The sequence below is a fragment of the Brachionichthys hirsutus genome, chromosome 11 (genome assembly GCF_040956055.1).
Source record: "Brachionichthys hirsutus isolate HB-005 chromosome 11, CSIRO-AGI_Bhir_v1, whole genome shotgun sequence".
Lineage (NCBI taxonomy): Eukaryota > Metazoa > Chordata > Actinopteri > Lophiiformes > Brachionichthyidae > Brachionichthys > Brachionichthys hirsutus.
Window position 1 is genome coordinate 12350976 of NC_090907.1, and position 24510 is coordinate 12375485.

The 24510-nt window shown below is 45.1% G+C and overlaps 2 protein-coding genes across 2 annotated transcripts; both read left to right on the forward strand.

Moving 5' to 3' along the window:
- The first annotated feature begins 699 nt into the window (after nucleotides 1-699).
- On the forward strand, nucleotides 700-2742 carry cryba1a (crystallin, beta A1a). The gene is made up of 5 exons (XM_068745273.1): nucleotides 700-738; nucleotides 863-981; nucleotides 1129-1270; nucleotides 1619-1761; nucleotides 2595-2742. Exons 1-5 carry the CDS (start codon nucleotides 700-702, stop codon nucleotides 2740-2742), a joined length of 591 nt encoding a protein of 196 aa, XP_068601374.1.
- Nucleotides 2743-7108: 4366 nt separating this feature from the next.
- On the forward strand, nucleotides 7109-23807 carry cpda (carboxypeptidase D, a). The gene is made up of 21 exons (XM_068745908.1): nucleotides 7109-7758; nucleotides 7947-8194; nucleotides 9602-9744; nucleotides 9893-10062; nucleotides 10383-10804; nucleotides 10918-11109; nucleotides 12467-12634; nucleotides 12907-13016; nucleotides 13193-13295; nucleotides 14134-14276; nucleotides 14366-14535; nucleotides 14637-14939; nucleotides 15014-15209; nucleotides 15678-15813; nucleotides 17704-17850; nucleotides 18036-18134; nucleotides 18228-18292; nucleotides 18488-18619; nucleotides 18766-18951; nucleotides 21504-21606; nucleotides 21771-23807. Exons 1-21 carry the CDS (start codon nucleotides 7109-7111, stop codon nucleotides 21995-21997), a joined length of 4113 nt encoding a protein of 1370 aa, XP_068602009.1. The 3' UTR covers nucleotides 21998-23807.
- The last annotated feature ends 703 nt before the right edge of the window (nucleotides 23808-24510 follow it).

Genomic DNA, 24510 nt, shown 5'->3' on the forward strand with positions numbered 1-24510 from the left:
TTTCGGAACTTGTGCTTGTCTGCACTGGGCACAGTGCCCTCAGCCCAGTCCCGCTGCAGTGAACTAAAGCCCAGCAGCTCAGGGCTGAACAATGACTGGAGCAGCAATGTGCTGACTCCTGCCCTGACCCACAGGCATTGCTGCTTTCCAGCACCAGCGTGTATAAATGGGTCCGTTTCCCGGGGGGTCAGGACGTCATTTCTGTGAAGCCCCCTGGTTAGTATTGCACTGCTATTCTTTGGGGACGGTCTGGTAAGCCCTCCGTCTCAATCCATTCAGCCTATAGGTAGATTTGTGGAGACCATTGTCAATTAGCATTTTTTTGTGTGTGTATCTTTTGTCTTCTTGATTTTGCTGAGCCACGTAAAAGCATAGGCGGATGCCGAACACGTAAATGCATAGACAGGCTGTTCAAGGTAGTGGCAGAGCAAGCAGCAATGCACTCAGGCCAGCGGCAGGCCCCATCGTACCTGAGGATGTCATTGTTTCCAGAGTAGCGTCATATGAGGAGCGATTATGCGCTGACAGGTGCCGAGTTCATGCTGATGCTGCTACATCCTATCGTACAGTCTCAGATCCGATTCTAAAAGCGTTGTTGGCAGGTTGTGTTGAACTTGTGTCGTGCTTCACGTCATTGACTGTTGACATTAATGCCTCTCCCTGCTCGGTACACTGAAGGTGAATCAAAAACACAATAGCATGGCTCTGACTAATCCCAACCCACTGGGACCATGGAAGGTGAGTGTGATGTCCCTCCATGGATTCAAAAACAAAATGCTTGGCCTCGATGATGTCAATGGTGTGTGTGCCTGTGTGTGTTTGGCACGTGCACGCTACATGTGTGCATTTGTGTCCTCTTCAGATCACAGTTTATGACCAGGAGAACTTCCAGGGAAAGCGAATGGAGTTTACCGCGTCCTGCCAGAACATCATGGACTATGGCGTTGACACCGTCCGCTCCCTGAAGGTGGAGTGTGGCGCGTGAGTCATCTACCAATAACAGTTCTGTAAAAGTTGAATCCAAATACAGTAAATGGAAATGGGTGCTCGCTAAATCGCTATTTAAGTGTGTGTTCAAGTGTCCTAATGGGCCTGCTTTGTGCATGTCCATCTGCTTGCTGTGATCAGCTGGGCAGCGTATGAGCACTCCAGCTTCTGTGGGCAGCAGTTTGTGCTGGAGAGAGGAGAGTATCCCCATTGGGAGTCATGGAGCGGCAGCAATGCCTACCACATTGAGAGGATGATGTCCTTCCGCCCCATCTGCTCTGCTGTGAGCTTCGGTTTTCCCCTTCAGAGTTGAAAAGTACTCATTTTTACTCACCAAATTGACTCACCTGGGGATCAGAACTGGTTTCTTGTGTGACAAGCCTACAAGTGTAATTTATACCAGCTACAAAGGGGGGCTCAAGAATAGAGTACAATGCAAGGTGATTTCATACACTCTGAGAAATTCTGATGGGAGGCCTTCAACAACCTCTCTGAACCTGAGATGATTTATGACGGTTATATGCATAATGGAAAAATCGTGACCTTGTGAAACATGGCTCAAGAAGTGCTTCTTCAATACCAATAGGCTTAAGTAAATTTCATTGTATTTCCTTGCATCATGCATACACAGAACCACAAGGAGTCCAAGGTGGTCCTGTATGAGAAGGAGAACTTCATGGGATGCCAGTGGGCGGTAAATGATGACTACCCCTCTCTACAGGCCATGGGCTGGGGCAACCACGAGATCGGATCCATGCAAGTTCAGGGCGGCTCGTAAGTCTAGTCCTCTGCTCTAAGACGGATCACGCTTGTCAGGTTACCGCCATGTGATTACTGGTTCAACCAAGAGCTGTCATTGGGGCCATGTGTGTCACAATTTAATCTGGTTACCAGTAGAGAGAAATAAATACATCCGAAGAAAGTGTTCAAACTGCGGATAGTCATGAACACGATGTATGTTGTACAACAAGCACAAAGGATGTGCCGACCCGAAACACTAACTGTCAGGGCACAGACAGGGAGGACCCAAAACCACGACAGGAGAAGAGGGATCCAGAAACTGCGCTTTATTAATCAAACGCCGGGCAGTCAGTCCAAATCAGCAGACAGATCCGGGGGGGCGTAGGCAAAGAGAAGGTCCAAAAAAAAACAGTCAGAGTTCAGAAACCAGGCAAACCAGATTGACCAGGCAGACGAGTCCAACGGGGCAGGTACAGAACAGGCAGGTGGGTGGGTTCAGGAAGCGTGCTGGAAAGTAGGCGCACGTCACTAAACAATCTGGCAGAGTGCAGAGGACTGAACAGAGACTAAATGCTGAGGTGCTGATGAGGAGATGAGTGGCAGGAATCAACAGATGATCAGGAGCCAGGTCTGGAAGAACAGGAGATGTAGCATTAGCAACGTAGCTCCCTGGGAGTCCAATTAGACAGCCGCCGCGACACTAACTGAGCACGCTGTTTGGGTGCAAACCTTTCATTTCTTTATTGATTGAAACCTATTTCTTTAAATCAACTTGCGATGATTCATCTTTCAACAGAAGGTTACCTGTAGGATACACCTGTAGTAATTAGGCCTATCTGGCTACTGTTTATTTGCTCCTCCTCCAGGTGGGTGTGCTACCAGTTCCCAGGCTACCGTGGTTACCAGTACATCATGGAGTGTGATCGACATGGCGGAGAGTACAAACATTACAGAGAGTGGGGCTCCCATGCTCAGTCCTCCCAGGTGCAGTCGTTGCGTCGGATCCAGCAATGAGACCTGGATACCCCCCCCCCGACATGTCACCCATTCCCTCCTTTCACCCAGTCATGCCCAGAATGGAGGCTGACTCCTCCCGGTGTTTTTCAATCACAATTTTAACAATACTTGTGATTTGTTCTGTTGCTCCATGAAAAAATAAAGAAAATATTGGTGAAGTTAAATAATTCTGTTTAAAAAGCAGAGATCCACTGACGAGCCCCGAACTGGCACGGCACAGAGGAGAGGAGGAAAGTAAAGGCCTTATGCCTCAATGTCTCTCCCAATCACGGTGCAGTGATCAATAAAGAGTTACTAAACTCCATGGAGCTCGGTTGTGATTTCTTCAAATATTGATTTATGCCACCACCATAAAACGCCCCAAAGTTGAGTGGTATACTCGAGAATAATTCTTGCGTTGTCTGGCATATATTTGTTTAGGAATTCCTACATTGCCAGCATTTAGTGAGTATAACTCTTTGGTTCATGTTAGTCATGACATGAGTGACAGATTTATGTGAGAATACATTGACTGATATGATTGTGGCATCGGAAGAATACTTCCTATGGAGGAATTAACAGATAAGGTCAAATTAAATGGGAGTTTCTTCTGTCTTGTCACATAAGAAGAGCTGAGCCTGTGCTTTAAGGTTACTGGTGACAGATCATAGCTTAAAGTTCCATATTATGAAAAACTCACTTTTCCCATGTTTCTACACTATTATTATGGAGGGTTTGGGTCCTTATCACCCCAAAAACAGCTAAATAAACCATCCAGTCACACCTTTGTAGTTCTGTAATCACCTCCTGAAACACGTTCTGCAAGAAATCTCTTACTGTGACGTCGCAGTACCAAAACGTGCATTTTGTGTGTGTGCATTTTAGTTTAGTTTTCATTTTCAGAGGCGTTTCTGACAGAGCTGTTTGAGACAGAAAAGAGGGACGCTGTCCTGCAGCATCTGTTTGTCATTTTGACCAAAGACTCACAGATATTTCATATAAGTGTTTGGGAACTGTGTTAACTTGTAGAAAAAGGGTTTAATATGTCTCCTTTAACACTGACAACAAAATAAGAACAAATTTATTTTTCACTTGGATCCATATTTTTTTTCGGGAATCAAGAATCAAGAATGGGCGGCTCGGTGGCGCAGTGGTAAGCACTGTTGCCTCACAGCAAGATGGTCGTGGGTTCGTCCCCGGCTTGTGGCCATTCTGTGAGGAGTTTGCATGTTCTCCCCGTGTCTGCGTGGGTTCTCTCCGGGTTCTCCGGCTTCCTCCCACCTCCAAAGACATGCGGCCTAGGCTGATTGGTGGCACTAAATTGTCCATAGGTGTGAGTGTGAGTGTGTGTGTGGCTGGTTGTCTGTCTCTGTGTTGCCCTGCGATGAACTGGCGGCTTGTCCAGGGTGTCCCCTGCCTCTCGCCCGTTGACTGCTGGGATTGGCTCCAGCTTGGCCCGTGACCCGATAGCGGAATAAGCGGTTAGAAAATGAAATGAAAAAAAATGAAAAAGAATCAAGAATCAAGAATCAAGAATCAAGAAATGTTTATTGTCATTCAGACACTCTCATGCACGAACGAAAAACAGCACTCAGGTCCCAGCTCGAGGCACACAACACACATTCATTCAACTTAAACTAAATATATACACAAAGTGACAAAGTGACAAAAGTGATTGCACGATCCCCGGTAGGGTCCAACACGGAAGCAGTGCATTTGGCCTCCGAGTTATCCACTGTTTATAACTCTCACAGCATCAGGGAAGAAACTGTTTTTGAACCTGGTGGTTCTGGCCCTGATGCTGCGCAGCCTCCTCCCAGATGGGAGGGGGGAAAATAGTCCGTGTGCAGGGTGGGTGGGGTCCTTCATGATGCAGGTTGCTTTTTTCCTGCACCTCCTGCTGTAAATGTCACTCACGGTGGGTAGGCTGCTCTCCGAAGTCCTTTGGGCCGATTTAACCACCCGCTGCAGGGCCTTCCTGTCTGCAGCAGAGCAGCTGCCGTACCACACCGTGATGCAGGATGAGAGGACACTCTCCACCGCACACCTGTAGAAGGACGACAGGACAGGGGAGCCCATACCTGCTCGCCTCAGCCTCCTCAGAAAGTAGAGGCGCTGGTGGGCCTTCTTTACTAAGGCGGCTGAGTTAGTCCTCCATGTTAGGTCGCTGGCGATGTGCACGCCCAGGTATTTGATGCTCTGGACCACCTCGACAGCCGCTCCTCCGATGTAGAGGGGAGGGGGGGTGTAGCCTCCTTTCCTGTAATCCACAAACATCTCCTTCGTTTTCTTCACATTGATGCAGAGGTTATTATCTCTGCACCACTGCACCAGATGTTCCACCTCCTGCATGTACTCCGACTCGTCGTTGTTGAGGATGCGCCCCACCACTGCTGTGTCGTCTGCGAACTTGACGATATGACTGCTCGGGTACTTGGCTTTGCAGTCATACGTCAGCAGGGTGAACAGCAGAGGGCTCAGAACGCATCCTTGAGGGGAGCCGGTGTTGAGGATGATGGGGGCGGAGGAGATGTTGCGGATTCTCACAGTCTGCGGCCTGTTCGTCAGGAAGTCCAGGACCCAGTTGCACATCGTTGGGCTCAGCCCCAGTGTCACCAGTTTGTTGACCAGAGTGTGCGGGATGATGGTGTTAAATGCCGAGCTGAAGTCCAGAAACAGCAGCCTGGCATAAGCGTCTCTGGTCTCCAGGTGACTCAGGGCCTCGTGAACCACGGAAGCGATTGCATCGTCGGTGGAGCGGTTCCTCCGGTACGCATACTGATGGGGGTCCACGCTGTCATCGACGCTCTCCTTAATGTGCCCCATCACCAGCCGCTCAAAGCACTTCATGACTATCGGAGTCAGAGCGACCGGCCGATAGTCGTTCAGGCATGAACGAATGATGATGATTGAACATTTCTAATTAAATCTCAGCTCTCCACGTGAGCTTTTTAGTGACGCTCCTACTTGGTGCAATGATTGGGTATTGAATCTTTAAAGCATGCACAGTAGCATTAAAATAAATTTTTGAGACCAAAGGATTCAACTGTCAAAGAAAATATGGCCAATGCAGGAGTGTAGCTTTCATTTCTAAACAGTTATTCACATATATTACATATAATATAAAAGAAAAGAAAATTCAGGTGTTTCAGGAGACTTAGTTTAATGTTGAAAGGATTTAGATAATCCATTTAAAATAGTTTGCAACATAAATGTAGGTCAAACTGCAGAGCAAAAGTGTCCAACTCAGCGTGTTTAGAATGAAACAAAAACAAAGAAGCATACACAAAAATTAATTAAGCCTGACCAAGACTCGTATATTGAGACTTATCACAAAAGTGCTACCCTACGGAAAGACGTCAAGCCAAATTTAAAATACACAAAATGGTTTCTTAATGTGGGCGGAAATATAACAGGTGCATTTTGAAGTCCCCTGAAGACAGAAAAAAAATAACCCTTTCCAAACCCAGAGAGTAATGAGATCAGTAATTGGGTATTTACATCGTTGCCTCAGAAAGAAAGGTCACAAGTTTGAAAATCCTCAAATGGAATTATGACTTTAAACTGTGAATTCTGACTTCCCTCACAGACTTCTCACAAAGTTAATAATCCTCTTCCCGGTAGGACATGTCCCTCTAAGGAGGTTTATGTTGCAGCCCAATAGAACCACAGTTTATTTGATAATTGTAATGATGCATTTGCTGATTGAGACTACAGATATAATTCAAAACACCAGATTAGTAATACTGATAATCTGAGTTCTTGGCACTACAAAATAATTTGCTTTTGTTAGATGTAGATAGCTGCTGCTAGACAATCTGCTTGTCTTTACATTTGTTTAAATGAAGCTTAATGCAACTATCATGAAAATGTAATCAATATTTAAATTATTTTGTGTGTGCCTGAAATCCCCAACTGGCTCATTTCTAGGCGAAGGAACAGCATGTGTTGTTCTATTTTGTTTGTACAGTACAACGATGGTCTTCTTGATTAAATTACTTTCTTAGTGTGTAATAAAATAAGATAAATAAAAAAAATGGAAAAAGAAAGATTTTGATTAATATATATATAAACAAGTAGAAAAATGTAAAATTCAAAATATGCATATTTTAATTATCGGCTTGATGAACAAACGGTGGAGCCGATCACCGCTCACTGATCCTCCTAACCGTACCGAGTCTTGCGGACGGCCTTAAAACGTGACGTCTTCCTGGAGACCCCGCCCCCTGAAAGTTCCCGGAAGTAGATGGAAACCTGCAGGCCAGACTGTTTCTGACAGCGAGATAGTCCTGACGTCAGAAGCTGGGTCACAAAAACACCCTTCCCGGATGTTTGTTCGTCACTTTTAAATCGCAAATGGTTTGGGAGTAGAAGACATATCAGCATGGCCCATGTCTTACCTCGCCTCTCGACGCCGCCGGAACTCCGGGTGTCCCTTCTCGCCTTTCTTCTCTCTCACGTCGTCTTCCTCGGAGACGCCAGGCTGCTCCGGACACGGAGCGTCAGCCCCGCGGCGGAGGTTACGGTAGAAACTTACAACAAATACTACAATTACGTTGACCTAACCAAATACTTACAGTCGCTGGCTAAGAATTACCCTCATATAGCCAACCTGTCGAGCGTCGGTCGGTCCGCGGAGGGCAGGGAGCTCTGGGTGATCCGGATCACCCGGAACCCCGACGCCGACTCACCGGGGAAACCGAAATTCAAGTACGTTGGGAACATGCACGGCGACGAGACCGTGTCGAGGCAATTGCTGGTGTATCTGGCGGAGTACCTGGTCAGGAATTACGGGAAGGACTCTCGCGTTTCTGAACTGGTGGACGGCACGGACATGTACATCATGCCCAGCATGAACCCGGACGGCTTCGAGAAGTCCCTGGAGGGGGACTGCAGCGGAGACAACGGCGGCCGGCAGAACGCCAACGGGATGGACCTCAACCGGAGCTTCCCGGATCAGTACGGAGAAAGGAATCTGGATCCCGACAAAGTCCCCGAGGTGATGGCTGTGATTCGGTGGATCCAAGAACAAAAGTGAGTCTCTCTTCTAAAAAAGAAAAAACCCAAAAAGGGGCATCGACGCGCGACCAGACAAGTGTCCGGTGATTTCGCGTACAGCAGGGAGTAAATGTTAACTCACACACGGGCTTGTAAGGGTTGTCTCAAGACAGGCTTGCAGTTCCCGGTTTGCCTGCTTTTTAAAGGTGCGATTTTGTCTCCAGGTTTGTGCTGTCGGCAAACTTACACGGTGGGACCGTTGTTGCCAGCTACCCCTTCGATGACTCGGCCACCCACCGACGGCAGGGCCACTACAGCCAGTCGCCGGATGACAGCCTGTTTCGCTACTTGGCCCTGGTGTACTCCCAAAATCACCCCTTGATGAAGACTGGACTGCCGAACTGTCCCGATATGGCAGACGAAACCTTTAAAGACGGAATCACCAACGGGGCGCTGTGGTATGACGTGCCTGGTAAGATGCTGTTTTATTCGTCGTTTATGTTTGTGAAACCAAACAACATGGAGGTGAATTCCAGTCATGCGCGATGCTCTTGTGTCCACGCAGCATCCTGTGGCATCCCGTGAAGTAGAAGCTTTGAATGCATGAGCCCCTGACCAAACCAAAATAACAAGTCCCTCCCCAGTGTAAAAGAAAACACTTGAAGTGCCGTTCCCATTTTGCAGCACGGATCTCCTCTCATAACTAATGAACTCATTTACACAACATAAGTGCAGCAAGGGACACTTTTTGTTTCCAATACTAAATGCATTCACTTCTTAAAGCTCCAGTTCAAGCATTCAATTGATGGCAATAATGCTAATATCAGAAATCATAGACTGGCTGCAGAATGAAGGCGGCACCAAGCAGAAGAACTTTGCCCCATTCTGGGAGGGGAATCTGATATTTTGTTCATTTTAGCAACTTTTTATCTTCAGAGAAATACACATGTTGCAGGAAATCCAGAATATTTCATACTTGGGAGACACATTATACCCTTTTCCCCCAAGTTAATGTGGTTCTCAGGTACTTGTATGAAATATCACTTTAACCTTCAAAACCAAACTGAAAAATAAATTGTGCTGATTTTATTTTAGCAAAATCAGGAGGTCAGGTCTTTCCTGTTCTCCCACCGTAGTCACGGTGAAGCCAAGCGCTACGTACGCTACGTCATATTTCCTCGTCTTGGCTTTCGACTGACCTTCCTTTGTCTTATCATCTCCTTCTCTCTGTTAAATATTTCTCCACGCTGTCTCTTGAGGGTTTGTTTACAACTTGAATGAATGAATGAATATGTTTATTAGATAGAATGTTAGAGTAACAAGTACAGTCACACAGTAGCATGTATTACAGTACAAGTACAGTCAAACATCCTGTCTAAGAGGAGCATTTCAAAAAAGCCCTTGCGGTCTTGTTTCCATTGAAAGTCCTTCGTACATAAATCATCCACAATTAACAATACAAATTTAACAATACAAATAAAAATAAAAATAAAACCAATATTCAATAACTCAATTGATGCAAAGTAACATTAGACAAATAAAAATAAAATGATTTTACACTGCCGATGCAAACTAACAATTAATCTAAAATAAATTACACTGATGCAAAATGACAATGAATGACAATAGATTACATAAATTACAATAAATTACTACGGCAATTAATATGTGCAACGTACATATTAATATTGCAATTTACATATTAATATGTGCAACGTACATGTCTTCATATCGCCTTCCCTGTGCTGTGTGTGCGGCGCGCATGTGGTTACGCTTACACAAACTGCTTTTTGACATATCCTCTTCTCTGTAATGCGTAACATGTAACACGCCATCTTTAAACATTATAGGTCTACTAAGATGTTGATGTGTTCTCTAGGAGGGATGCAGGACTACAACTACCTCCATGGAAACTGTCTGGAAATCACAATTGAGCTGAGCTGCTGCAAATATCCTCCGGCTACTGAGCTGCATAGAGAATGGGACATGAACAGGGAATCTCTGCTGTCTTACATGGAGAAGGTAGATTGTGCAGCTAAATCAGGAGCGATGCTGCTCAGCGCTTCTGGCTATCGTGTGCATTCTGCTTCTTGCTTGTTTACTCACTTCACAGTCAAACCCTGTCTGATACTTTTGAGCCAGCAGTATTAACAACACTGCTGCTGTTCAGGTCCACATAGGTGTCCGTGGCTACGTGAGGGAAGCCGTCAACGGAACCGGTCTGAGCGAGGCCAGCATTGTGGTGGCAGGCGTTCACCACAACCTGAGCACGGGTAAATATGGCGAATACTACCGGCTCCTACTCCCGGGCTCCTACAACATCACGGCTGTGGCTCCAGGGTGAGTAACGCTATGGAACTTCCTTTTCCTTTTTGTTGTTATTTGTGAAGATCTAGCTCCATTTGTTTTCTTTTACTCGGAGGGGCCGTGCTAAAGAATTGCATAATACCAGTTACTTCCTCTTAAAGGTTGCAGACTAACGCTTATGTAGTAAAGTGTTAAAAAAAAAAGTTTCACGCAGTCATTGTAGAAGGCCTTTTTGGTAAAGAGGATTAAAGGATTGCTAATTTTTGACTGGTGACGTCTAATTTTGGTACTTTCTGAGGAACTTGAAAGAAGATTTTGAGGTCCTTTTTAAATTTGTGTTTTTCCCGTCACAGATATGCATCCCAGATGGTCCACAGTGTATCGGTTTTGGAGCATCAAGCTACAGAACTTAACTTTACTTTGACGCCTGTGGCGAGTCAGACTGCCCGTAGCACCTCTGGGACTGCAGACTCAACGTCACCCACCAGTGATCCAAACATCCTCACCAGCACTGCCAGCTATTCGAACTCCACCCAGACCCGAGTGGCTCTTCCTGAGGTTAATAAGAGTAGCCCTCCTTCACTTCCACCACAACACCAGCCCATCCAGCCTCGGGAATTTCGACACCACAACTATGCCGACATGGAACTGTTTTTGCGCAAGTACAACAGCGAATTTCCCTCTATCGCTCATCTTTACTCCGTTGGACAGTCAAAGGAACAGCGTGAACTTTATGTGATGGCCATCTCAGACAACCCCAAAGTCCATGAGCATGGTATGTCATAGGTGACTGCTCAAAGTAGTAAGGATTGCTTTACTTTTGTTCATATCTATATATATATATATTTATATTTAACCCTGGTGTGGTGTGTGTGGTTTCTTTGTCAGGTGAGCCAGAGTTTAAGTACATAGCCAACATGCATGGTAATGAAGTGGTGGGCCGAGAGTTGATGCTCAACCTCATTGAGTACCTATGCCGGAACTATGGTGCTGACCAGGAGGTCACCAAGTTGGTGAAGAAAACCCGCATTCACATCATGCCTTCTATGAATCCCGATGGCTATGAGGTAGCCTCTGAAGGTAAGACAAACGGACAGAGCATTGGCTTTCACCAAGGGGTCGTCTGGCAATTAGCAAGTCGCTCATTCGCATGTCAGGCTATGAAATCAAGGCACGAAACTACATCTGAAAAACATTTAGACACACACAGATCTCACAGGTGTTAGAAAGGCTGTGTGGTTTTCAGTAAACCAATCAAATGCACACCCAACACAGGGCTTTTGAATTTGGAGACAACCAACTAGGTGAACATTAAGGGAAAACGTGATTGATCAGAAGCATATGGTACTATATCCTGTTTTTAAACATTTCAATGTTAAAGAGGTGGTGAATTTGATTCTCTATCCAGCTTAAGAAACCCCCTTTTTTTTGTCACTGATACAAAGTCTTTGAAATAAATATACTGCTAAAATGCGGTTGCCAGCACTAAATGATAGGCTGCAAGAACACAAAGTACGAGATGAGTAGAAGCATTTAGTTTGTGTGAGAAATAAAGTCTCGCCCTCTTTCATCTGTGTTGAGAGTGGAGGTGGCGTTGGGGAAGAACCGGTCTCTGAACCTGGAGGGGTGTGTGTTTACAAGGGCAAACGGGCAACGGCTGAAATGAGTAGTGGGATGTGTGGAGCCTTTAATGATGTCATGGCTCCGCTGAGGTAGCAGGAAGTGACAGCGTTTTCTAGAGAGGGCAGAGAGCAGCCGATCGTCTTCTCTGCTGCGTTTAATTCAATTCAATTTTATTTCTATAACACCAGATCTCAACAGAAAGTCATCAAAAGGCACTTTACAGGATTAGTAAGGAAAGACAGAACCCAACTTGACCCACAAGAGCAAGCACTTTGGCAACAGAGGCAAGGAAAAACTTCCCTTTAACAGGCGGAAATCTTGGACAGACCCAAAGATTTATAGTGGAGAGAGAGAGAGATGGAACTCTGCGAGGCGCCTTCGTCTGCGGCTGAGCAGCCTGCATGTTGAACTGAGATGCAGTGTGTTGGCATGTTCTCCATGGTTACAAGGTCAAAAACAAGAACAAAGTTCCACCAGCGGCTCAGAAGCAGGAAGACACTGCTGCACTTCTCAGTCCAGGAAAGGTCATCGGAAGTCAAGTGTGAACCCTTTCCATGCGGAAATGACGCCACCTTAGATATTATCTCCTCATATCACAGACTTCACTTCATCTGCTGGTTGAAGCGGCTTTAAATTTACCACTTTTGCAGTTGTGAATGTAAAGAAAATCATGTATCAATCAATATCTTTTACTTCGTTGGCATGTACCCCCCCCCCCCCCTCACTGAAAACAGCACGCGTTCCCCTTGGGGTACACCTGTCACTGTCTAGCAGTAACATGCTGTGTTTAAACACGAGCATTGTTTCCTCACAGGTGATGTAAGGGGCTACCGAGGACGAAACAACAGCAACAATTTTGATCTGAACCGAAACTTCCCGGACCAGTTTGTTGCCATCGCGGTGCCCAGACAGCCGGAGACCGCCGCCGTGATGAAGTGGCTGGAGAGCGTCCCCTTCGTTCTGTCAGCCAATCTACATGGAGGCACGGCCTTTTGAACATTGAGTAGTTCAGGGTCAAATGCACCATTTCGATCATGATGGTCTATGATTTTTAAATGTTTTTCTTTACACTAACAAATGACATAATTTAAATGATTTAAATCACTGTAAATGACTTTTAGAGCAGAGCCACTCTAAATCCAAATATCTGGATCAGTTATTGGCTACTATTTATGATATTAGAACCTTTTTACAACCTAAAATTCAGACATTTTTGACTGTTGGATCCTTCCTATTTTCTCATTGTTTACTTAGGTTCCTTGGTGGTGAACTACCCCTACGATGACGACAAAGATTTGAGAACCCAGTACAGTCGGTCACCTGATGACAAAGTCTTTCAGCAGGTGTCTCGAGCCTACGCAAAGGTAACTGGACACTGTCGTTGTCCAAACCTCTCAGGCTGGAATAATGCCTGCTTGTGCTTTCCCGTGGTAATTGAACACGGGATGTGGAGTGATGAATGGCGCCGGTATTCTGTGAAATCTGCAGAGAGATGAGGTTTAAAACGTTGCTCATTCTTGCTTGTGTCATTTGAGCGCAGGAGAATCCTCTGATGCACGAAGGACACCCTTGTAAGGACCTCTACCCCAATGAGTATTTTGCAGATGGCATCACAAATGGTGCCAGTTGGTACAATGTCCCTGGTAGGCCTACTTTTCTCAGCTGCCTTTTCAATGCACCATATATTAATTGTATTTATTTCGCAGGAGACAACGCTAAAGTTCACTCTTTCAGAAACAGTTTTGGCTGATTCATAATAATATGATTCATGGTTATAAAACATCCAACTTGCCTTCGTGCTTTTTGCCAACTCCGATTCGGCTTTTTTAAAGGATTGATATGTTATGTGATTGTTATGGTAACAGACTTCAGTAACGTTGCACTTATGATTTCTAATAAATCTGCCACATTTTGATTCTCTTGTCCTGTTTGGAGTCACCGTGATATTAAACCCACAGTGGGTGTAATTAATTAAAGGTCCCATATTATGAAAAACGTTTCCCGTGTTTCTACACTATTCTGGTGATTTTGGGTCTTTATCGATCCCAAAACGTCTAAATAAACCATCCAGTCAGTCCTGCGTAGTCTGTAATCACCTACTGAAGACAGAGGGAGAGCTGGGCGTGTGAGGCGCGATCAAGGGGAGAGTGTCTCTCACACACACACACACACACACGGCGCGATGACGGCAATGCGTGCATGCTCGCTATGAACGTACTTTTGCTTCCGGGTTTCGAGCGATTCTGGCAGAGCTGTTTGAGACAGAAATGAGGGACGCTGTCCTGCAGCATCCGTTTGATATTTTGACCAAAGACTGGCACAGATATTTCTGCATTAACTTGTGGGAAAAGGGTAGAATATGGGACCTTTAAATCCACTGAGCATCCTGCCTTGGCTTTCATTGAAATTCAAATTCAATTGAATGTTATTTATATAGCGCCAGATCACAACAGAAAGTTATCTCGAGGCACTTTCCTTCAGGTGGCATGCAGGACTGGAACTACTTGAATACCAACTGCTTTGAAGTCACCATTGAGCTGGGGTGTGTGAAGTACCCCAAAGCCAAAGAACTACCAAAATACTGGCAGCAAAACCAACGAGCCTTGCTTCAGTTTATTCACCAGGTAAAACCAAAACGAATCTAATTTTAAATTTGCCTTGGATTAATTTACGTGCTTTTTCCGTCCGCTTATATTTGACCGTCTTTCTTTAGGTCCACAGAGGCATAAAGGGCAGCGTCTCTGACAGCAGCGATGGGACGGGAATTCCCAACGCCACTGTTAGCGTGGACGAGATCGACCACAACATCACCACGGCTCATGCTGGAGACTACTGGAGACTGCTGACTCCTGGCACTTATTCCGTCACTGCCTCTGCTCATGGGTGGGATTTAGATTCCAGAAGGAATAACAAACTGTATTTGCTCTGAATTTTCCGTATATTTCCAGTTCGGTTAACTTTGATTACCTTTATCTGGTGTCCAGCTATAAATCTGTGAGGACCTACGCCACCGTCTCAAAGGATAGCGTCGAGGTGGTGGACTTCCGACTGACGCGCGTACATTCGGACCCTCAAGGCCGGTCTCGCGACGGCCCCCAACCCACAAAGGACCCATCTGAGACGGCGTTGGAGAGCTTAATCAAGGAGCTCTCGCTCGGCCCGGGTTTGGATCAGCTGAACAGAAGCACAGCCGCGGAGAGTAATTTCCGCTACCGAGGATATAAAGCGCTGTCTGCCTCCTTGAGAGGCCTCACGCTCAACTTTCCCAACATTACATCTTTACGCAGGTAAGGAGACTTCAGTTAAGTGTTGTGCATGTTTGATCTGTGGTCGTAACTTCAGTGACGTCTTCCATTTCCAGTTTGGGCCAAAGCGTAGAGTTTAGGACCATTTGGGCTCTGGAAATCTCCAACAAACCAGGTGAAGATGAACCGTCTGAGCCAAAGATCCGCTTTGCAGCAGGGATTCATGGGAATGCACCAGTGGGAACGGAACTTTTGTTGGAGTTTGCTGCTTTCCTTTGTATAAATTATGGCAAGAACCCAGCCATAACCAGAGTGAGTTTGGGACGCAGCCAGAAATACGTTGTTGGAGAGCCTGTGTTATATTCTGTATGTGTTCCGCATGCAGTAACGCTAAAGCTGCAGTGAGAAGCTTTTCTAACCCCCCCCCCCCCCCCCCCTCCCATATTTTCTTAAACTGTGACTATGTCCTCACAGCAGTGCATGATTCAAATAATCTGTGAAAAGAATCAGACCCCTATTGCCCAATCTAGTTGTCCGAAGGCCATCTGCAAGGATCCACTGAGGCTGAAACCAAACCGGCGACTCAGGAGGAGTGTCGGTTAATTTTGTAGAAAATATGATAAAAAATCTAATCAGAAATTTAACTTTTTAAAAAGTAGGAATTATTTATCATAGGAACATTTTGCTTTGACTAGCTAGCAAGAACCAATCCCAGTAGATAATGATCTGGTCAGACAAAGGTATTTAGCAAATGGCTCCTTTCTCATCTCTCTCATCCAGCTGATCAATGAGAGCAGGATTGTCATTATTCCCTCCATCAACCCGGATGGACGGGAACAGGCGGTTGAGAAGCAGTGCACCTCTACCCAGGGTTTGACCAACGCTCGCGGCAAGGATCTGGACACGGAATTCTTCGGTCAGTGCTTTGTGCTCACGATAAGGTGTCGGAGACAAAAGAGCAATATGTAATCTATTTATTCCATCAAGAGTTGTTAAAGATTTGTTCTGTGTAATACCGTATTTTCCGGATTATAAGTCGCGGTTTTTTTCATAGTTTGGTCGGGGGTGCGACTTATAAATCGGAGCGACTTATATATGCTTTTTTTTACAAAATCTGCGAGCGCAGAGACAGTAGCCTACACATTTCTATAACAGGTGTTACAGGGAACTCTGAACCTCCAGAAACCGCGACAGATTCTGACGGGTCACAGAGTTATCTGTCACACCTGTTATCTAAAAACACAAATTAGAAGGGCTGAATGAAAATGGCGCCGAAAAGAAAGTCATATTCCGCGGCTTACAAGCTTCAGATAGTGAAATATGGAGCCGAAAACGGCAATCGAGCAGCAGAAAGAAAGTTTGGAGTGAGCGAAAAACTTGTAAGGGACTGGCGAAAAGCGGAGGTTACGCTTACTGAAATGAAGAAAACAAAGAAAGCTAATCGCGGGCGACAAGCTAGGTGGCTGCAGTTGGAGGAACGAGTTCACGCATGGGTGCTTGAACAACGTGCTGCTGGGAGAGGTTTGTCAACGGTGCAGTTGCGTCTCCACGCCCAGGTGGTTGCCAGGGAGGTGAATATAAACGGCTTTGCGGGAGGACCTTCTTGGTGTTACCGCTTCATGCAACGCAAACGCCTCTCTATCAGAGCAAGGACGACACTGTCCCAAAAACTGCCAGCGGACTTCCAAGCCAAGGTTGACAGTTTCCGCGCGTTCATTGAAAAGCATGCAAGTGATCACAACGTGACACCGGATCATATTATTAACATGGACGAGGTCCCCCTCACTTTTGACATCCCCATGGGCCGAAGTGTTGCAGAGAAAGGGCAAAAAAGTGTGAATATCGTTACAACTGGTCATGAGAGATCACACTTCACAGTGGTGCTGGCATGTTGTGGAGACGGATCAAAACTGCCACCGATGGTCATTTTCAAACGAAAAACCGTGCCAAAAATCCAATCCTCCTCAGTTGAAGTCGCCGTGAACGAGAAAGGGTGGATTGATCAAGAAATGATGAACTTGTGGCTTACAAAGTGCTACAATAAGCGACCGGATGGCTTCTTTAGAGCACGCAAAGCTCTGCTTGTGATGGATAGCATGAGAGCGCACATCACACCACAGTTAAAAAATAAATTAAAAGTTTTCAACTCCATACCTGCCATCATCCCTGGAGGCTTAACCAAAATACTCCAGCCACTTGATATCTCCGTGAATAGGAGCTTTAAGTCAGTTTTGCGTAACCTGTGGGAGCAGTGGATGACGGATGGAGAGCACAGCTTCACGGCAACCGGGAGAATGCGCCATGCAACTTTCCTGGAAGTCATTGAATGGATCGACAAAGCATGGGCTTCAGTGACAACCGTAACCATCCTGTCGGGATTCAGAAAGGCTGGAATAATTGGAACTGCAACTGACGACGAGTCTGATGTAAGCGACGTAGAAGAGGAAGCGGCGTCTTGTCTACCTGCCGAGTTGGGGGAGTTGTTCAAAAGTGACACCGAGGATGAAGATTTCCTTGGATTTCGTGATTCGGAGTAAAACATGATATTTTGGTAAACTTGTTAGCATGTTCTTTGTGCTATATGTTGTTTGGTGTTGGATTTTATCAAATAAATCTTCCCCAAAAATGCGACTTATCCTCCAGTGCGACCTATATATGTTTTTTTCTTCTTAATTATGCATTTTTTGGCTGGTGCGACCTACAATCCGGAGCGACGTATAATCCAAAAAATACGGTACATAAATAAATACTATTGCTTGTACATGCACTTCCCAAAAACGGTTTAATCTGTTTCACCTTTTTTTAGGCAATGCATCTCAGCGTGTGGCTGAAACCCAACCGGAGACCAAAGCGATGACGGACTTAATTCTGGAGAAGGGCTACACTTTGTCTGTCGCCCTCGACGGAGGCTCCCTTGTTGCCACCTACCCTTATGACAAGCCAGTCCAGTCTGGTAACGCCATCAAAGCGGCTTTTTACTTTAGTCCTTCCAGCTGATCATACTGTCCAACTCGAAGCTACAGCATGTGAAGAAAACGTTTGCCCACTTGTAGTGACGAGGGGCGTGCGACCGTACCGGCTTAGCTGCTCTCATGGTGGAGATATCCCTGGTGTATAATCTGTCCATCTGCCTTTTAGTTGAGAACGAGGCCACACTGAAGTACTTGGCGAGTACTTATGCAAACAACCACCCTAAGATGCAGCTCGGGGACACTGGATGTTCAAATCCTGGGCAGCGTATGTTATTTATGCACTGATTAATACGTATTAAAATGGTAATTAGCAACAGGGCGAACGTGTTCGAGAGCTGAAAACCGTTCTGTTTCTCAGTGGGCAACGCTCCAGGTGGCGTTATGAGAGCAGCAGAGAGGCAGAGCCACTTGGGGAGCATGAAGGTGAGTCCTCTCCTCTACAGCGGGCCCGAGTGCACGGAGGCCCGGCTAGAATAATGCGCTGGACAAATTGGAACTGTGGTGTTTTGCCGAATGCTCTGTGCTGTGCTGCGATAACAGTTTCCAGGTCCGGAATGCGGAAGAAAGAAAGGTTGTTCATCCCAAACGCCGTCTCAAATCTTATCTTGTGTCCTTCAGGACTTCAGCGTGGACTTCGGCCACTGTCCAGAGATCACGGTGTATACTGGTTGCTGCTTGTTCCCTCCTGCTGACCAGCTGGCAACACTGTGGGCCGAGAATAAGAAGGCTCTCTTAAGCATGTTGGTGGAGGTGAGATCTCAGCGCAACATAGCACTGCCATGCACTCTATACACAGACAACTGGAACTTGTACAACAAGTTTGAGATGAAATATTTAAACTCTCCCAGATTATACCGTCATCTTGAATTATTCATCCATTTGTACCCCCCATCCAGGCCCATAAAGGGGTGCGAGGTGTTGTAAGGGACAAGAGTGGAAAGCCCATTGTTGGGGCGATCATTGTGCTGAATGGCAGCGTGAAGGTCTTTTCTGCAGAAGGGGGCTACTTCCACGCTCTGTTGGCCCCGGGCAACCACAACATCGAAGTTATCGCTGACGGCTACCAAGAACAACGTCGAGAGGTACGTAATGGGATGCAGTGTCTTTCAATGCTCGGCCATGAAGCGGCAACGCAGGTAAATGCAGCTTTAAATAACGCAGGTAAATGCAGCTTTAAATAACGCAGGTAAATGCAGCTTTAAATAACGCAGGTAAATGCACCTTTAAAAAACGCAGGTAAATGCAGCTTTAAATAACGCAGGTAAATGCACCTTTAAAAAACGCAGGTAAATGCAGCTTTAAATAACGCAGGTAAATGCACCTTTAAAAAACGCAGGTAAATGCACCTTTAAAAAACGCAGGTAAATGCAGCTTTAAATAATTTAGCTGCGTTTCTCCATTAAAATCCTGGGGATTAGAATGCAGTTCAAAATCAGAGGCTTACATTGTCTGGTTTTAAATGGGTTTTTATAGAAACAAAGCATCTGATCCCCCCCCCCCCACACACACATCTGCTCTGATTAACTGGTGATGTCGTCAACATATACATTACACGGCATTATTTCACTGAATTACTCAGTCGTCATAATAAATTTCTCATTTTGAACTGATCCTTAAATAAAAATGTAGCATTCACAAACGTTAGCATCGTTGGTTGTGCTTAATTGTGACCGTTAATCGGATTTTGAAGAGGAGCTTGATTTTACTACGTCAAAACAGACTTTGTTTTCAGTAATATCTTAAATAAAAGTTCGGTTTCAGTTTATTTCAAAGAAAATGACGTTTCAGGAGAAAAATAAAAGAAGCACTCCCGTGGTTTAAAGTCTCGAGCTGGACTGTTGCTCTGGTTGCCCTTTCCTGTTCATGTCTATGAAAGGTGTCGGGCGGAGCACGCAGAACTTCTCCAGCACCGCCACCTTTCCTTTTTGCAGCTCTGAACTTTGAAGAGTAGGGTACGCCAGCTCTGTAAACAGGCGCTCCTTGATGGCGCGGCCCAGCGCCAGACTGTACGCTGCCGGCTTCCCCCATGGGCTGAAGAGCAGCGGATCCACTACTGAGTGATACATCTGCTGGTACTCTGGTACAGTGAAGCCATGGATCAGCGGTGCTTGCTGGTCCGCTTCCACGCTGCTCCAGGTCTCCGCTTCCACAGTGAGGCCTCCGTCACTGTGGGGCAGTTTCACATTTGGAAGAACAGCAGCGTTCTTTATATATCGGCCATGCAGGGGTTTCTCTGGGTCAGCTTGGCTCTGCTCACACACCAGTTCAGTATCACTGCTTGGACCTAACATGTAATTCCTCTCTTTAGTAGCGTCCCCGTATTTCTTAGGGCACCGAATACTCCGTCTCAGGCCAAAGGGACGCATTTCGTTCCCCTAAAAAGATTAAAGTGATATTAGTTTTTACTGGACGTCAATCTTTGTCAGATCCTCTGCGTCTTGCCGTCAGAAAACGGTGAGCAAACCATGCTGACGATGCAAAAAAAGGAAGAAATTAAGAGATTAACTTACTTTTTGGCAGCTACCGAATGGGTGTGCGTTCAGACCGCACATCTGAATCAGGTTTGGAATCCACCAGCCCGAAGCTTTTTGTCTCGTTTCCCTGCTTTTAAATAACACTTGGAATAAATCCTTTGTGTCAACAAAGTCAAACAGAATTAGGATTGCCGAGATGATGATATTTTACCTCTCAGAATTCCAGGTAATTTAGGATTTTCCAGTGCTCAAATCCTACGTTAGACAAACGAAGCAGCTGCTGCGGCACACCTGCGTGCTGATGAGGTCATTAACACCACTGCTGTTAAGCGGTTCAGAAGACAGGAGCTCACAATGATGGGATGTGGTTAATTGTGATGCGTTATCCTTCCTTTCATTTTGACTTTCATGTAAGTTATTAAATAAACTAGAAAAGCACTCAGAGAGCGCAGACCTCCGCCAAGCCACTCATTTCCCTCCTGATTGGATTTACACCGCCCACATGGTGATCCGGATCAGCACCAAAAGGTTCTGAATTGTTCTTGCTATCTTTATACGTCAACCAGGAAAAGTAAAAGTGAGTCAGGGTTTATGTGCATTTTTTTTTTGCAGATTATTTTATCTGCAAATTGAGTTTTCAATGATAAAATTTAATATATACTCGGATCCAGAAGACATTTTGCATGATGGTTCATATCGGATCCCTTTATGACTGATTCTTGGTGAGTGAGTTAAATGCATATTTTACCAGATGTTTTTTTTTTTTCAAGCCTCAATTTTAGGGGAAAATCCGTTGTTTTTTGTTTTGTATCCAGATCGGTATCCGATCTAAATTAGACCAAGACCCATCTTCAGATTTAGTTTTCATCAAGATCCATCCAGCAGGTTTTCCATAATCCTGCTAACAATCGAACAAATGGCATCAAAAACAACGAAAAAAAGCTTGATTATATGAATTTCATGCGTCGCCCACACAAACTAATCTAACTTCTTGACCCACCTTGATCCCTCCTTTAATCCCTTCATTGACTGCAGGTATTTCATCTACATGTTTATGTTTTTAACTGGATTGTTGTTTCTGATGTTTTGCCGTTTTTAGTTCAGTAGTGTACTATGAAGTCTCAGCGGCGTATTGAGGGATCGTGTTCTCTGTGCTGCAGGTGGTTGTATCGTCCTATGAAGCGGCTAGCTCAGTCATCATTGAGTTCGACATGGACACCAGCATCTTCGGTCTGCCCAGAGCGTTTGTGGTGGCCGCTGCAGGCAAGCATGTCTATGAAAAGGGGTTTTGTAATCGATCTTGATTGCGATCCTGCGACCTTAATCAAAGTGTCGGAGAAATGTAGCTCTATCTTTGGATTGCTGCTACTCGGCTGTGTGTGTTCGTAGCGCGCGCATGAACTGAGCTTCCCTCCTCTTTCCTGCAGCTGCCTCCATGACAGCCTTGGTGGTGACGGCATGCATCATCTGGTGCGTGTGTGCAGCCAAGCCGAACCATCAGAAGGAGGGCTTCCACCGTTTGCGGCAGCACCGGGACGAGTACGAAGATGAGATCCGGCTGACATCTATGGGATCCAAGAAGTCACTGCTTGCCGATGAGTTTCAGGATGAGAGTGAAAGTGACGAGGACACCCTGTATGCCAACAAAATTTGACACGTTTTGCACTAATTTGGCTGTTGACTCGATCATTTATTTCGATGTCCCCCCCCCCGTATTGAAGTCATGGCTGTTCCCTGAGGGCCAGGTTGAACTCTAGGCTGTGTCTGTTTCTCAGATATAAGAGTGGGAATGGCAGCTTTGTTCTGTTATACCAGCAGGTTTTGAAGGCCTTTGAGTTACTGCCACTAAACATGTGAAGACATCGTTCTGGTGTGTGGACTGAATGTGTGTTTTTTTTTTTTCCTCCATCTCTACCTGACGGAATCAGGAGAAAATTACATTTTAAAAGAAAAAGGGAGAATTTTAGAACTCTGGAGTTTCGTCTTTAGCTTTTAAATTTCAAAGCCTCACTAGAGTGCCCTTTTAATGCCACTGTCTATCCTGCCTGGCTGAGCTTAAGGGCTCTACGTGAACTCTGAGAATGCCCAGCCTCACAAAATCACTCCACTGGAAACCATGCGTTTCTTTCAATGCGCATTGATTTTTGGAAATGGGATTGAGGTCAGTTTGCTCCACGAGGAGCATTGCCCTTTTAGAAGCGTCAGATCCTTTTGGAAGACTGGATCCAATACTGTGCCTTGGCTTCTGTAAGCAGCATCATGGTGAATTGATCTCATTTGATTCATCCTAAACTCAGGATGTAGGATACTAGAGGGGCTACGCTTAATGAACTGCTGGATCCAATGTTGCACTCTTTCTGCACAGATGACTCGAGGCCGGACTTCACGACTTGTCTATTTCAAACTCACTATGGGGGGGCAAGCTTCACAAAGGGACCTGTCATCAATAAAATGCTTACTTTAATCGCCTATCAGTAATTGGCGGGTTGCCTGTTTGTTTTAGGGCATCACTATGTACATGCAAATCTGTAATCATGAAAATATATTTGTTTTCCCTTTGTTGTAAAACTATGTACATGATAACTTGCTGCTGACATTCATGTGTGTCACACTGAGTCCGATTTTTCTCTCTGCATTTTCATTCTGTCCAATTTGAATAAGCCTGTTTTTAATAATTCTGTTTTTTATTTTGAGTATTTTAGTTTCTATTTCTTTACTGGAAGGGCAGTACCAGGTTTGACCATCCGTGGAGAATCACTGTGTATGAACAAATTTATTAAAGCGAGGGCTGTGCGGATCATAATCCACTCCTGTGTGAGGTGTGGTTGAACGCTGCAGAATTGCTGCGTAGTGGACCTCTCAGAAAAAGGATTAAAGCCAGTCGTCGCATAACTGTTTTCGTTTAATTTTACTTGCTTTATACTGAGGGTTAATGTGCGATTAGAGAGGTCCTTGCACGAGGAGGCGGTTTGGTAAATCAATAAATTAAGGCAGCACACAATCAGTGTGGCTCATTTAGAATGTGAGATGTTCGTCGAGAACTTTAAACCACCTCACGCAAACTCCCACAAACCTTAATTGTGATTGACTTTACATCATGAATCCATGTTGGAACATTCCTAGCGTTTAAAATGATTGTACTGGATCATTAATTTCAGGTCTTAATTGGGAACGCTATGTATCCTTTTAATCAAACACTCAATTTGCATTGCGTTCATTTTGCTTTGAAAATAGTTGCTGTTTAAGTTAAACCTTTGTAATTGTAGATTGTTTTTTTTATACATATATTTCATACATAACTGATTGAGAGTGTGAATATATAAACTCCAGTGTGTCTGTGTCACGCAGTATCGGTGAAATTTTATACAAACTGGAATCTGCATTAGAGTAATGTTTGCCAATGCTGAAGGAGAAGTGCAATTCATGTTAGCCATGAACATGCATAAAAACAGTGAAATAAAACATCTCAAAATCTTGAATGTTTCTCTGTGTAACGTTATATTTTAGAGCATATCCCTTCCCCCACTGAAGACAAGGAAAATTAGATTTGTTTTTGGATCAAGCTGTCTCTAATATTCTGCTGGTCATCCATCCATTTTCTTTAACCCTTTAGGGTTATATCCCACCTGGCAGCAGGTACGAGGCAGGCAGGCTACACCCTGGACAGGTTGACTTTATCACAGGTACTTTGGACAATTTAGAGGCACTGGGCCATGCACGGTATATTTCTCTGATACTTTTCTTGATAGAATGAAAACACAGAAGAAGAAAAAAGATAATACATTGCATTACATGTTTTTTATATGTTTACATTTTCTTTTCTTTAAATTCAGAGCACTGAGACTGAATTTAACTTGCAGTGTATCATTTTGTTGGAACTTAGTATGGCCTATAGATGGCGATGGCTGTACAAATGGCGTTAGTATCCTGTACGTCAGATCTGGGCATAGTACGGCCCCAGGGCCGCACACGGCCCTTTGGTTGACTCTGACCGGCTCGTGTAAGGTTAATTGGAAATAACAAAATAAACACATTTTCTAATTTTCCCTCATGCATGGACTAAAACTGCATTCAGTGACAGTTCAGTATGATGCATCTTTCTTAATAGCACAAAGACAATATTGTGATGTCTTTAGGATGCTAAAAACCTTCACACAACATTCCAAC

Bases quoted from the DNA above. Each gene is read 5' to 3' on its own strand.
- cryba1a (XM_068745273.1), top strand. From the start codon at position 700: ATGGCTCTGACTAATCCCAACCCACTGGGACCATGGAAG. The intron at 982-1,128 runs GTGAGTCATCTA...TGCTGTGATCAG, and splicing joins CTGAAGGTGGAGTGTGGCGC to CTGGGCAGCGTATGAGCACT. The intron at 1,271-1,618 runs GTGAGCTTCGGT...ATGCATACACAG, and splicing joins TCCGCCCCATCTGCTCTGCT to AACCACAAGGAGTCCAAGGT.
- cpda (XM_068745908.1), top strand. From the start codon at position 7,109: ATGGCCCATGTCTTACCTCGCCTCTCGACGCCGCCGGAACTCCGGGTG. The intron at 12,635-12,906 runs GCACGGCCTTTT...TTGTTTACTTAG, and splicing joins GTCAGCCAATCTACATGGAG to GTTCCTTGGTGGTGAACTAC. The intron at 18,952-21,503 runs GTACGTAATGGG...TCTGTGCTGCAG, and splicing joins ACCAAGAACAACGTCGAGAG to GTGGTTGTATCGTCCTATGA.